Source organism: Somniosus microcephalus, chromosome 31 (genome assembly GCF_052327205.1).
Source record: "Somniosus microcephalus isolate GS21.2 chromosome 31, FLI_Smic_1.0, whole genome shotgun sequence".
NCBI classification, from domain to species: domain Eukaryota; kingdom Metazoa; phylum Chordata; class Chondrichthyes; order Squaliformes; family Somniosidae; genus Somniosus; species Somniosus microcephalus.
In genome coordinates, this window is record NC_141017.1 from 25426847 (window position 1) to 25442265 (window position 15419).

Here is a 15419-nt window from a genome sequence, read left to right on the forward strand (position 1 = left end):
ATCAGAAGGCCCTCTGGCTTTTGGCCGTACATGGTCCCTATGGGTGCTGAGGGCAGAAAAGAGTTGGTGGTGGTGGTGGTGGGGGGGGGCGGGGAGAAGTAACTTTAAACTAAAAACAGTTGCGAACACGATTAACAAAGGTGGGTCATGCTGCTTACCTTGAAGACCAGTGCCCGCTGGGTGGCAAAGCAGTGCTGCAGGAAGAGGGCACTCTGGTTACAGGCCATGCCGTGTAGAATGACCTTCAGTACTCCACTCAATACGCTCTCTTTAGACTCCGACACCATAACTGTCTGCACAACGGAAAACAACATAACCAATATCAGACACGCTCTGCTCACTGAGCGATAGCTTCAAACACTCCTGAACTACGAATTGGATCCATTTCCAGCCAGGTGCAATCAAACTCGATTATTTCATTTATTTATTTACAGTCGCAACTGTTTCGATGGAATTCATTTGTATGTTATCTATCCTGTTCTTGTCGCTATTGACTAAGAAAACTACTAAGCACTTGATTTGAGTATAAAACAAGGCTTTAATCAACTGTTTCACAACCATGAGATTCTAGTTACATCACTAGTTCCTGGTTACAGAAACATCCTGAACAAGCTGGGCCCACGCCCGAGTATTTATACTCCTTGGACGGCGCCACCAGCTGGCCGCCCAGTGTTATTTCATGAATGATAAGATTCATGACAACTTCATTTCATTCTCTCCAGCCTAACCCACTCGTACTTATTCAATGCTTCTGATTCATTTACAGGAAACTCTTTGGTATCCGGCACCGACGGGACCGGCGTGTTGCCGGTTGATCAAAAACTCCGGATGACGGAGAGGGTTATCTACTGAGGCTATTTTTAACAAAGAAAAATTAAAAAATCAAGAAATGTGCAGTATACAGTAATTGGGTACTCACCTACAGAATGCTGTGTTAAATGGATGGTGGAAGATGCTCGATTAAGTACAGTACTGCCAGTTGAGGGTAATGCAATGCAATGACTACCAGCAGCGTGGGAGACACACAGTACCCCTGTAAAATGGCGGATCAGAAGAGACTACCGGCAGCGCGGGAGAGTCAGACTCCTGTTACAGGGGTATTGAGGTGTTCCGGCTCCTGACAGCGCCAAGAAGCCGAGCAGTGGCAGTTTGGAGAACTACCCCCACTGACTAACTCGGCCACCGCGGGAGACTCGGACTCGGCAACATTGCCGGTTATTAGGTGTTGTTTTCGGAGTTTGAATTTTGCCGGTTAATAGAGAATTCGTGATATTTAGGTGCCGTTTAAACGAGAGTTTCCTGTACTTCATTCTGGTCCACGACATGGTACTCAGAATTCATTCCTTCCTCCTCTCCAGACACTGGCCCCCAACCCCCAGTGCGTCACAGGTAAGACCCAAACCGTCCAGCTCTGTAATCTATGCTGCAGCAGATTCACTGAACGCAACAATCCATTCTGTCCTAGCCGCTGCGCTGCTTCTGTTCTCCAACACATCCTGACAATGTCACAGCAGATCCTCCAATATTTTTCTTAAAAATCAAACTGCTGTGATTCTTTGACCAAGCCCTGTCCTAATATTTCCTTTCCTTATGTGGCTCGGTGTCAAATTTTGTTTGAGAATGCACCTGTGAAGCGCCTTGGGATGTTTTACTATGTTAAAGGCGCTATATAAATGCAAGTTGTTGTTGCGATTCCAACAACCCTCAGTGGTTTTCGGCCAGCTGACAGTATGAGATGAAGGTTGTTCCCAGCTCTACTTTACTCTCATGTAACCCAAGCGTCTGAGGTTCTTTTCTTGACACTAACAGGAGCTAATCATGCCGGAACTACTGCTTGTACTGGTGTACACTCAGCCACCAGCTCAGACACAATAGGCCTTGCTGCTTTACCTGAACAACAATTTCAAGTATGTCCAAAACCACGAGGTTAGCTTCAGTAACCAGGTTCCCATCTACCAGGGCATCATGTTCCATTTCAGCCTTTGTCCTGAAACGGGGGGAGGGGAAGCGGGAAAGAGAGAGAAGCATCAGTCTGTGTCTAACAGCTCGACCCAGATGGACACATCAAGCAGTCAGCCAATAGGAACACGGAAACAGAAGAAAACTATTTGGTCCATCGCGCCTACTCCAGCATTCTGTTAGCTCCAACAGCTCTTTACAATCCTGATTCCTTGCCGTTTCTCCATATCCTTTAATATACGTACTTCCAAATTAACTATCTTCCTTTTAAACACCTTGATTGACGTTGCATCTGTGGACAAGGAAAAGGAGGGGGGAGGGGGGTCAGAAGCAGCTGAATGGATGGTCTTAGTCTTCGTGACAAAGGAATTCATAAGCTCCTTGCACTTTTTGTTGGAGGCAGCAGGATGGAGGAATTTAAGGAGGGCTGGTAGTGAAGAAAAGAAGCTGGGGTAATTTTTGCTCTCAAAGATGATCCTGGAGTAGGGGGAGGTTTTGGAAGAGGAGAGCGAGCTCTGATAGCATTCAAACTTTAGATGGATAACTAAATCAATTGTGCACCAGAAACATTCAAGTCTGCACTTGTTGAACTTAAGGGAGCAAAGATGGGGAACCAACCAGATGGGAGAGAGTGCAGGTATTGTTGGGGGGACGGACATCACGGGTGGAGATAAGGGAGCGGTTGAGCAAAGCGATGGCTGCAGAGGTATTCTGGTAAAAGAATAGCCAAAGGCTAAGCAGTTGGGAGTCAGAAAGTACAGGGAGTTTGAATTATAAGGTTACGTGCTTGTTCTGGATTCCCCTACTAGAGCGAAGAGCCATTCCCTTTGTTATTTTAAACACCTCAATCAGTTCACCCCCAACCCCTTTCTCCACGGACAATAACCCAAGTTTACCCATTATCTCATCAAAACTCAGGCTCTTCATCCCAGGTATCATCTTGGACTTTCCCCAAGGCCAGTGTATCCTTCCTAAGGTGGGGAAGTATCCAAACTGAACTCAGTATTCCAGATGCATCCTGGGCAGAGCTCTGCATAACTACAGTAGCACTTTTGTGCTTTTATTGGCAAACCAATGCTGTCCTGATTCAAATTGGAGTTAATACCTGGTACAGCTATCAGGTAGATCTCTCTGTATAAGGCCACACATGAATCAGTTCGGTGCTAGTACTATTAAAAGCGTAATGGGGGCGGTTACATAGAATATACAGCACAGAAACAGGCCATTCGGCCCTACGAGTGCATGCCGGCATTTATGCTCCACTTGAGGAAGATTTTTCACAGAAAGGATTACGCAAGTGCCTATCGAGACCGATAGATTTGAGGGAATGAGATTAATACCTGAATTGGTAAAATATTGAAGGAGACGGGTAAAAAGTATGAAAGTGGGATTTGTCTAGACTGGGAACTGCCCTGGCAAAGTAACAGTGGGCTGAATGGCATCCTTCTGTGATTCTATGTGAGATTATGCAGGGCTGTAATTGAACTGATAATTGGGGGGGTGTATGTGCAATATTCCTGATCTGTAGAAACAGCCACCTACTTGTCAACCTTATCAGCATTCTGCCTCCAGTGGGTGATGTTCTTTCTCCAGCGAACATTTTCTTGGCTTCCATATGGGCTCCTCTCTACAATAGATTGGAGTACATTAGATTTTGATCAACTGCCCACGAACTGCTCTCTATACTTAATCAAAAACAGAACAGATTCACCGAAAATACACTCTTAAATGGGTTAGCCTACTTGAACCATATGATGGTTACAATGACGATTGAGATAGCTCTAGTTTGAAACAGGAGGCTACGAACTGACTGTACGAAGCAGTGGCTGGCCTTGTGTTTTACTTCCCCCCCCCCACCCCCCCCATTCTCCAGTTCAAACAGCCTCAAAATATCAGGCCACAGAATGTCTTCTGCAACTTTGTCCTTTTTGAACTGTCCAGACACCACAGAATGGAGATCAGAAGCAACTGCAGTTTGATAACATGCAGACACAATAGTAGGTACTGATATTCCACCACTAAATGTCACAATCTCATGTACAGTACTAACTGCAGATCATATTTACAGATCACCCCATACATTCAGGAGAGGTGACATCATAGCACTAGCATCTGCTGTAACCAGCCACTTGAATCCAATAAAGGCTCTGTGAATAAAGGGGTGGAAAGATGCACTTCTGGTTGCATCTAATCAAACACAGGATTAACTGGGATTGAGTGAGTGTGCACTGATCTGCATGCATGTGACACTAATGTACAACCCACTTCCCTTCCCTCTCCCCAATGGCTTGGATGGTTAAGGCATTGAGTAGCTGAGCAATTCAGAACCAGTCAGGGTGCTGCAATTAGCCTCAGTGCTTCTGCACTACAGAATTGGTCAGGGTGCGAGATGACTATCCAGTGACCTTTGCTAGAAGTGGATGGGTGCAGACGTTGGGTGAAGACACGCACTGTCCAGGCTCACACATGAAAAATAGCCAATTGAGCACGGCTCAGAAGGGCGACCAGTGCCTGTGGTACTTTACTGCAGTCGGAGGTAGGACCTTCGGGATTGAAGGAGGTAGAAAATTGGTCTGAAGCCCCACGCCCAACAAAACAATGTACAGACACAGAGGGCAGGATTTTCATTGGGCCATGGAGGCGGGGTTGGAGGCGTGCGGGGGTTAAAATCCTGAAATCGGGGGGGGCACGAACCCATCCCGCCCCCATGCCAGTTTCAAAGGAGGCGGGTACCCGACCCCTGCTGGGACCCGCCTCCCCGAGGCGGGAAGGGGATTAGTGCCAATTAACTGCCTGGTAACAGATAGTTAACAGGCAGTTTTGAGCCTAATCCCTATTTTCATTGGTGAAATGTGGGATTCCCGACGGCTCCAAACCACGCCAAGTTAGCGAGGCGGGCCGTCGGGATGAAGGGCTTGGAGGGGTCGAGATGTCCAATGTTCAGGTGAGTGATGGGTGCATGAGTGAAGAGGTAAGTGTGTTTGGTCTGTGTAAAGTGTTTAAAGAAGTTCTACTAACCTTTACTTACCTTTACAGCCTTCCTTCCTTCAGGTCTCGGGAGTCCCTCATCTCACCGGCACAGAAAGCAGAATGGCCGCGATCTGTCAAAAATTGCAGCATTCAGCTTTCTGTTCCGGGGAGATCTCTAAATCATCCGGAGAGGAAGGAATTAACTTGTAGTACACATTGTCAGTGTTTGACAGCTTCAAACAGCTGTCAAACGCTGATATTTCATCTGTCAAAAGGTCTTGACAGATGAAATGTCAATCTGTGATGTCACCTGTTGCCGGGTGGCCCTTAATTGGCCTGCTGAACCCGCTGGGCGGGCTCAACAAGGTCAATCAAGTCAAAATCGAGTGGGTTGGCTAAAACTCGATGGAGGCGTGACTACAACCCCGAAAGTTGTAGTCCCGCCTCCTACTCGCCTCCTAAATGAAAATCCAGCCCAGAATCTCTACCTTTGTCTATATGTGGCAGGTTAATGAGTGAATGCTGGAAACGCAGATCAATGGGAGAGAATTCAAACAGAGCTCTGCGTACCTCGACTGCGCCGCACCATCTCTTGCCGAGCTCCTATAGTCCCGAGAATGGCCTCTTCCAGTCGTGCTTTCATATCCTGGGATTTCTTAAATGTCAGGCTGTTAATCCGCTCAAAAGCTTTCTTACCCTGGAACCAACAAATCAATCGTCACATGAAAACCTTTTAATGGCCACCTGAGATTTCCTCAGCTCTTGGGGTGACTTGTCTTATTAAATCTGGAGAAACGCCAGAGCACCTTCTGCAGCAAGGGACCAACTCTGACAGTGGATGAGGAGCTGAGCTCTCTTACTGTATCACCACATCAGCACCCCAATAGTGAGCCACTGTGCCAAAAAGCAGTCCCGCCCATAAATTTTTCTTTTTTAATTCGCTCATGGGATGTGAGCATCGCTGGCATTTATTGCCCATCCCCAATTACCCTCGACAAGGTGGTGGTGAGCCTTCATGACTGGCTTGCTAGTGGCCATTCCAGAGGGCAGTTAAGAGTCAACCACATTGCTTTGGGTCTGCAGTCATATATAGGCCAACCCGGGTAAGAACGGCAGATTTCCTTCCCTAAAGGACATTAGTGAACCAGATGGATTTTTATGACAATCCGGTAGTTTCTTGGTCACCATTACTGACACCAGCTTTTTATTCCAGATTTAATTAATTAACTGAATTTAAATTCCCCGGCTGTTGTGGTGGGATTTGAACTCATGTCTCTGGGTCATTAGTCCAGGCCCCTAGCATGCCCTAATGCTGTTAGACAGACACAATTCGCTGCAAAGCTCACAGCAGAGTGGTCTGCGAGATCCTCAATTCTATTTCTAGATCCTCAAGAGGATTTTAAGCCCACACAGTTAAGCATCTGTGTGTTGTTCAGAAAACAGAGCCAAATGCTAATAGAATGCCAAACACGTGTCTCATGCCAGATCTACCTGGGAGGTTTCTCCACACCATAAGCTAAAGGGATGACTGAGATGTCAATGACTTTATTAAGAAATCTAGGTTAAAAGTCATAGCCTGCAGTGTAGGCCACAGCAAGGGTGAAAACAGTGATGGGATGGGGCGGCACATTCGGAAGTGATGATTAGGTAATGATGCCAAGCTGGGGGCTTTTAAATCCGGACGATTATTAGAGGAAACAAAGACCGCAAGAGCCACAAGAATTTCTGATCCTCGACATAACCTGTGGATCACTATTTCAATCCTGAGACTGTTCCAACCAAGAGCTTTTACAACATTAAGGTTCGGACAGAAGGGACTGGCAGCATTTCAGTGTGCACTCTGGCAACCTCACTCACCGTTTCACTAGTGTAGAGGTACAGGTCCTGACCCAAAGACAAACAGTCCACATATCACAGCTATCTTTGGCTCTTTCAGAAACCTCGCAGAGACACTTGAGCTGCTGTGTGAATGATTGGAGTCTAGCTTTGGTCGGGATGCAGTTACATGAATAAGCCTCTGGCACCAGTAAGTGAAATTAAAGTTTAAAAATATTAAGTTGTTTAGATCTTGTGGTAAATAAGTATCGTTCTTGTTATTTCTTGTTTGGATAAACTACAACAATAATCTTTTAGATGGATGGGGTCTCAGAGAATCATGAGTTTGATGGGACAATACCAGTGAGAAAATGACAGGCATCTGAAAGAAGTCAAGGATTCCTAACAGAGTGCCAACTGCTGATGGTTACAGTTGAACAGCCCCTATCCTAGTTATTCAGCGTAAAACTCTTTTGTTGCGAGTTTGCTTTCCTGTTTTCTTCCCATAGCAAATGTGCTCATGGGGCTCCGTCCTAATCGCACCATTAAGTTTTGTCTAATTACGTTCGTGTTAAGCTCCCCGTGACGTTTTTACTATGTTAAAAGGCGCTATATAAATGCAAGTTGCTGTTGTTTGCCAACCTGTCACTCAGCAACAGAACTGCTATGTCACTGATTCGATGAGTTAGAACAAATACAACTCAACGCACCTCAATGAACCCCATATCAGACTGTGGCAAAAGAAACACACAGCCCATACTGGAACCGAACTGTAGCCACAGGCACCCTCTCACACACCCCACAGGCTCCATATCCCCACTGCTCTGTGTGCTTACCTTGTATTCGAAGCAGGATATGCAGAGGTACAGCAAGTCTAGCAGTCGGTTTAGCTGGAAAACCGACAGGTCCGTGAACCACTTCTGCAGGATCTCCTCATCGGCGTTCTTCAGGATCCAGAGGAAACAGATGAGAAGGATGCGACTTGACTCAGCTGACAGGGTGGCATACTGCCGGCTGGGCTACAAAGGCAAGGAGCTTGCATTACAACTCACCCGGCTTCAGTACCTATTACATCAGAGTTCGGGAGCAATGTCTGCAGTTGGGCAAGTGGTACAGACCTATTTCAGAAGGGTTAGTATCACTTGATTCACCTGAGGTCAGAGAGGCTGGCTGAAATAGAAAACTTTTTCACTTAAAATAGTTTCTCCCCCTCAAGCAAAAATCAGCTAGCACCAATTCTTATTATATGTGGCATTGGTAAGCTAATATCCAGGGGTGGCATGGTAGCACAGAAGGTTGGTACCATGATACCATGGAGTAGTAGGACAACGTTTCTACTGTTACAATGCCCTGTATGGCGGGTTTCCAATCTCACCTGCTGTCAGGAGAAGGGTGGGGCCAAGAACAATATAAATATGGATGAGGAAGGTAATTCGGTCCCGCATCCATGTAGAAAAATCAACACTTCCCCCATTACAGAATCCAGGGGTTCGTCAACTGATTCCAGGTGTTTTGCCTCCATTGCCCTACCCAGAAGCTCATTCCTTGTGTCAATCACCCTGAAGAAATTCCTGGACTGGTTCAAAATTTCTCTTCTAACCAATCAAAGGGGAATCTTCGCACGTTTTACTAGCGTCACTCAAACAAAACCTTCACAACTGCAGGGTGACAGGAGGTTGGTGGTGGACCGGTCAGGCTGCTCAGCAGGGGAATGGTGTGCAGGGAGAATAATAAAAGGCAGTGGAGGGAGGGAAATATTCGCGTGAAACCTGATTCGATTTTTCTGCCTCTTTTCAGCAAAGATTTAATTCTAACAGTTTTTACAGGCAGTTCTCAGTACAGGAAACTTTGTGTTATCCGGAGGCTAACTGTCCGGAATGCTCGAGCCACTGGCAAAAATCAGGAGCCGTTTTCGTTAGGTTTTTTTTCAACAGTCAAGCTCTGCAAGGTCTGCTGAAGCTGTTGCTAAGCTACAGAGACGCTTGGACTGTTTAGAATCTGTTGGGTTTGTTGACAGATACGGAGCTCAAAAGCTTCCGTATCTTTCAACATTAGCGCTGGTTTGTCCGGCAGTTTTGAGGGAACGGCAACAGCTCGGTCCCGTCGGTGCCGGATAGCACAAAGTTTCCTGTATATATAAATATGTCACGATACCATAGCCATCTTGAGCTCGATACCAAATGCGTGAAGGACACATTTACTGGGACATAAATCACTCACAATGGGCGGCCGGGGGTGTGGGCAAGGGTAGCAGAGTCAGCTAGGGTTATGATCCGGCAGAGTCAATATAAGTCCGAGCAACGTTGGGTATCTGATTTACTAAGGGGCCACCCAGCCTCCGGGCTTCTCTGCCCATGGAATTAAATGATGAAAAGAAATAAAAAATAAATAAGCTATCATTGGAACAAGCTCATTCAGCTGCTCCACCGTCACTGACTGGTGTCCTACCATGACAGGAAGCTGGAATGGGGAGCTTCTGTTTGGGTGGGGCACAGGCGATCCTGCTATTGCCATGGCGATGGTCTGACTGATCATGTTGCTGCTCTCGGTGTCCACTTCATCCATCATTGAAGCAGCGAGACGCCCCTTCTGGTTGCCGTTTTCTGTTGGGGAGGGGAAGCAGCGAGTATTTGTTTAGAGCTTTGTGACGAGCTAAAGACAATTCTTCCAGTGACCAGCATTCGCGTCCCCGTCATGTTCCACACGCACCAGCATCTTCTTGCTGTGGACATGACATGGATGGACAGCACTCACCACTCCTGATCTCCGCTACCCCAGACACAAGAACACCAATCACCACCTCCACCTTTTTATCACTTATTTTAATCTTCTGTTTTTTCCTCTCCCCCTCCCCCCACAGCCTCTTTTCTTCCACTCAAGGTCTGAAATCCTTTTATTTTCTTCCCACTCCCCCCAGCGATGCCGATTGCTATTGACTGCTCCATGGTCTGTCGGAAGGCTGCTTTCAAGTCTCTCCATGGCCCTATCTCTGCAACCTTCCCCAGCCCTACAACCCTCAGAGATCTCTGCGCTCCTCCAATTCTGGCCTCTTGCGTAACCCCGATTTTCTTCGCTCCCACCATTGGCTGCTGTGCCTTCAGCTGCCGAGGCCCTAAGCTCTGGAATTCCCTCCCTAAACCTCTCCGTCTCTCGAACTCTTGTTCCTCCTTTAATACGCCGATTAAAACCTCTCTCTTTGACCAAGCTTTTGGTCACACGTCCTAATATCTCCTTATGTGACTTGATGTCAATTTTTGTTTGCTAATGCTCCTGTGAAGCGCCTTGGGACGTTTGACTACGTTAAAGACGCTGTATAAACGCAAGTTATTGTTGTTGCTCTGAGCTTTTTATGAGCAAGTGCCTCGCCTGCACGGAGAAGATCAAACCCCTACATTACTGTGTGCTCCAACACACTGCTCCTTGAACTACGGTTAACCTAGGTCATTGCTGATGTTGCGAAACAGTCGACCCCGTTACGTTCTTTCCTACCTGTGAAATCGTACAGCTGCGGCAGGGTGTCCATGACGATACCGATCAGCGGTAAATACAGCTTTGCGACGTGGGCTTTCACTTCGCAATCAGTGTACCGTGGGTCTGCATCGTGGCTGCACATCAGGTTATGGATTGCGCCGATCGCCTTTTTATGCAGAAAGAACAAGCTGGAAAAGAAAAAGTGTGCACACCACACACACACACATAGGGTCAGCAACACTGCCCAACCTACCCACAGCCTGCTAATGCTCTACCAGTGCTGTCACGAATGGTGGGCGTGTGCCATTTTTAGATTGTGTCCACTTGAATCATGAAAAATATCCAGCAGTAAAAACACTTGCAATTAAAAGAGCACTTTATTGCACTGTTATACAGGCAAACGTGGCGGCCATTTTGTGTCAGCGGTATCTCACAAACAGCAAAGAGACGACTGTCCACTTTAATCTGCATGGAGTTACCTGGTTCAGGTGAGCAGCAGTAAGTCACAACACTCCACGTCCCCAGGCATCACTGCCTGTAACAACTGACACACTGATACCCACTGCCTCAGCTACAGATTCTTTCTGTAGTACTCAACAGCAGCTTTGTGAGTAGCACATCTGTCCATTCAGTACAATATTTAGCAATTCTGAAAAACGTGCATTTACATACTGCTTTATCACATGGATGTCCCAAAGTGCTTCATGTACAATGAATTACTTTGAAGTGTTAAATGGGAAAACAACCAGTTATTTTGCCTCGGGCAAGATCCCACAAACAGCAATGGGATGACTGTCTAGTTAATATGTTTCTGAAAATAAGGCCAGCCGTAGGATAAGTTTTAAGCATACCATGATTAGACTTGTACGTGAAGTGCTTTGAGGCATCCTGAGAGATGCGATGAGGTGCTATATAAATGCAAGTATGTACATTGTCAAAATTAAATCAGCACAGTACAAGGACTGAACCGGAGACTTGGAAAAGGAAAACCCGGGCAGCCCTGTTTTTTTTAAAATTTGTTCACGTGATGTGGGCGTCGCTGGCAAGGCCCATTTATTGCCCATCCCTAACTGCCCTTGAGAAGGTGGTGGTGAGCCACCATCTTGAACCGCTGCAGTCCGTGTGGTGAAGGTACACCCACAGTGCTGTTAGGGAGGGTTTTTTCCACCATACTGTACTTCTATCCACTCAGCATCTAGAGCAGCGATGGGGTGCTCCTTTCCTGAAGGCTTTGACAGTTATACTGAAGGTTACAGAGGCACTAGGCATCTTCCAATATCGTGCTCAGCTGGTTATAGCTCCAGTGAGCCTCGAGAGCGAATATCAACCATGGGGCTATCTCAGCCGAGCCCGATGCTGTCCTCAGCCAATGTTCACACACTACGGTTTCTGGGTGGTGAATTGGGAACCAGATCCTGGGCCTGTTTCCCCGTCTCTACCTGGGACACTGATACCAAATGTCTCACCCCTACTGAGAGCACGTAACAACACACACACCAGAGATCGCAAAGGGTCACCATTGTGAGCTTGCTTCCCCGCACACTCAACATTGCCTGCTCTCTGTTTGGTGTACGAAAATGAGATGCTTTTACCCTTCAACGTCGGGTTCTAGTATCAAGGCTAGCTCCGTCAATAGTAACCCCACCAGAAAGTGCTGTTGTCGAAAAGGCACGGACATCTCAAACATGTTGGCTATCTTCTGATCCTGAAGGAGCGTGGAGAAGCCTGAACTCTGCAGAATGAAGGACAATCCCAGTCAGCAGCACTTCAGATACAGTTCACAAAACATGTCCTCACGGGACAATTTCACTTTCACACTTTTTTTTTATATACAGAAAAGTTTTTCTCTGCTCTTTAGTACCATTCCAAGAATTGTCACGGTAAGCAATTTTGAAATGAAAGCTTACATTTATCTAGCACTTTACCACTAGCTGGTTAATAAGGTGTGCAGACAACATGCTCTTGGACCTCTGCCTGTGCTGCCGTCAACTCAGCTGCTAGTCGCATCAAAGGAGCAGCCAACGTCCACTTGGCACTTTACCAAACCAGATCAAAATCAGGAACTCGCCATGTAAACGCATGCCCTCTAGGATGGGTTCACAGCACAGTGCAAAATACCAGTGGCCAAGGCAATTTAAAATCTCTCCCATCTCCTTTTTATTTTCCACCCAAGGAAATCCAGAGCCATGAACCTGCCAACTGGATGAAGAAACCGTTGTGCCCAATGACTAGTGGGCACTGACCAGTGCCCTCCAGAAGTGCACAGTGAATTGCTTACTTGCCACAGATTTGCAAGGGAGGGAAGGACCCAAGAAGTGTGTGGCTCAATCTGGTGGTAAAGGAACTTATAGACTGCGGTACCCTTTAGGATAAGGTCTCCGCCGGAGCTCAACACTGAACAGACCCAAGAGCAGTGGCCCTGATAAAGACTACACATTGTGATCTCCAAGGTCCCCAATAGCTCAGCTGTCAAGTGAGCTCAGCCTCAGAAAACAGTAGGGCCCCAGGTTCAATTCTTGCTCTGTGCCAAGCGAGCTGGTCTCAGCCGAGCAACTGACCCTGGGCAAGTGAGAAAATAAAACCAGCCAGTGCGCCTGCTCCTGACTGCTATCCAGTGACCCCCCCCCCGGTTGGAACGTGCCTACCTGGGCGTCAGGCGAGGACAGCATCAGCCAAAGGGCCTGCCCATGTGCACTGCCTGGGATCACCGATAATGAATTGCCAATGGGGTGAGGGGAGGGGGTAGAACTGGAGCCAGCATGAACCAGGTGCTCCTGTGATGCTTCTAGCAGCTGAATTGAGAGCTGCACAGGCAGAGGTCTGTGAGCACGTGGTCAGGAGAGATGAGGAGAAAATTAAAGGGGAAAAAATGCCTTAAAAAAAAGTGCAAAATAATCAGCTATGTTTTTTTTTAATCCAAGAATTTTAATAACAAACTAACTTTAAAAAAATTGTAGATGACTGACAGGCTTCCAAACCTAGCAGGTCGTTTACACAGGAACTTTCAGTCAGATCTCTGCCTTTTAATAGTGTCAAAACCTTGAATTATGATGCCCTCTCCCAATGTTACCAGAAAGAAACTAAAGCAAAGCTGCATTCCCTCGATACAGGTTAAGATCAGAGAATCTTACAGCACAGAAGGTGGCCACTCGGCCCATCGTGCCTGTGCCACCTCTTTGAAAGAGCTGCCCAGTTAGGCCCAGTCCCCCCGCTCTTTCCCCATACCCCTGCAATTTTCTCTACTTCACGTATTTATCCAATTCACTTTTGAAAGTTACGATTGAATTTGCTTCCACCACCCAGTGCATTCCAGGTCATAATAACTCGCTGTGTAAAACAAATTCTCCTCATCCCCCCCCTCTGGTTCTTTTGTCAGTTATTTTAGATTTGTGTTTAAACCTCTTGTTGGTGCCACTCTGCTCAAACCTATTAATGGGGTTTGAAGGGGCACCGTCAAGAAGGTGCTTACCTGGGAGGTAGCTGAGGAGACCGATGGGGACGGGGATGCAGGGGGGGACAGTGTGCTGCACGGGAGATTCAGCGTGATGTAGTGCTCGTGGCTGCAGATAATGCGAATGAAGTCCAGTCGTAGAGCAATGAGGGCATTTGGGTTCTGCGCAGTCTGCAGTTTAATACTGACCTTTAGATGGGAGAAGGGAAAGAAACACACAAAGAGCATTAACTCAGGCCTGGACCGACCCCGACTTAGCATCGGTATAACTAAGTTAATCCGATGTACAAAATCCTCCCTCGTCACTGGAATGGAATCAATCGCCCAAAAGAGAGGCTGTGGCACCTAAGTCAGTTCCAAACCATAGCTCAGCATTCTTCAAGATCAGATCCCCTCGCTTCCCCTGTGACAGGAGTTCAAATTCTGACCTACACCATACGTGGCAAGATCAGAGCAGAACGAAGAGGGAAGAATTGTCTGCAACTTTTCTTCCGTAGAAATAGAAACATTTGGATTGAAAAACGCTGCCTTTATAGGAAGGGACGTTAGGGGCACTTATTCTACCACAAGTGGGTGCTAGGCAGCGCTCATTTGGAAGGACACTCCATTTCCTCAATCTAATGGCCCAGTACTTCGGGTCCCAACGCGTGAGTACGGACGGGGCACTCACGCGTTGACCCGATGGAAGTGCCGGTTTCTTGCATGCACAGCGCATGCGCGGGAAACCGGCATTTCCTCCAAGGGGTTCAGAGGTCTAACGCGTGTGCGCAGGACTCTGCGCGCACGCGTTGAACGTCCTTCTTTTTTTTTACAGGTTTGCCCGTGTGTAAGGGCCTAACTTTTTAGAAATGTAAAAAGGAGACGTAAGGACTTGATTCTTTAAGGTAAGTGGTCTATTATTTAAAATTATAACATTTTTTCCACAGCTTTATTGTTTTTAAGGACTTTACAGTAAGGTAAGTGTATTTTTAGACCCGATTTTTTTTTAAATTATTTTTTTCAAAAATTTGATTAATTGTTTAAAATAGTTTTTTAAAGTTATTTATAGTTCATTTAATTAGTGGGATGTTTTTTAAAATTTTATTTAAGTTTAAGTAGTGTTTTGGGCGCCCGTAGTTTTCATGAGTTTGACAGTTCTTACTATCAAACTCATGAATGAAGTTTCCCCTCCCCTGATTGGCTGCCCAGTGCTCACCTGATCCCAGCCGGCACATCGAACTAACTACGCCGCTGGATCAGGTAAGCACAGCGCGCCAACAGCTGAACCGGGCCAGTGACAGGAATTCCAAGCAGGCCCAGGCTTCAGCTGTCGGCGCGCCGGTTAAGTGCACATCGGGGGCTTGCACGCGCGGCAAGCCCCCGAACCTAATTTCTGGGCCAATATCATCAAATATTCGGGCGACATAAGCTGCGGGGATCCCCTGCTGTTGTCTGTCAATCGGATTGGGAGCAATCTCTTCTCCTCTATGTCTCGGCCATCGTTGTGCAAAAACTTGAAGAAAATTAGGTGAAATGAAAAAAAAAAAATGCTGGCAATGGATTTGGAAACAGACAAACTTTTAATCCGAACCGAAAATGTTCCAGTTCTGAGGAAAGGTCATCGAGCTGAAACGTGAACTCTGTTTCTCTCTCCACAGATGCTGCCTGACCTGCTGAGTATTTCCAGCAGGTTGTGTTTATATTTCAGATTTCCAGCATCCGCAGTGTTTTGCCTTTGAACTATTAATCAAATCACCTGTCCTCAGTTGCACGC

The 15419-nt window shown here is 46.8% G+C and overlaps 1 protein-coding gene across 1 annotated transcript in view; it reads right to left on the reverse strand.

Annotated features, from left to right (window-relative positions):
• The window catches only part of LOC147097659 (dedicator of cytokinesis protein 7-like), a 169192-nt gene that overhangs the window by 38076 nt on the left and 115697 nt on the right, over positions 1-15419 (reverse strand). The window contains 9 exon segments of the mRNA XM_085971655.1: positions 159-293; positions 1891-1987; positions 3502-3586; positions 5500-5626; positions 7581-7763; positions 9193-9347; positions 10234-10403; positions 11808-11947; positions 13685-13855. Coding sequence (XP_085827781.1) covers positions 159-293; positions 1891-1987; positions 3502-3586; positions 5500-5626; positions 7581-7763; positions 9193-9347; positions 10234-10403; positions 11808-11947; positions 13685-13855 — 1263 coding nt within the window.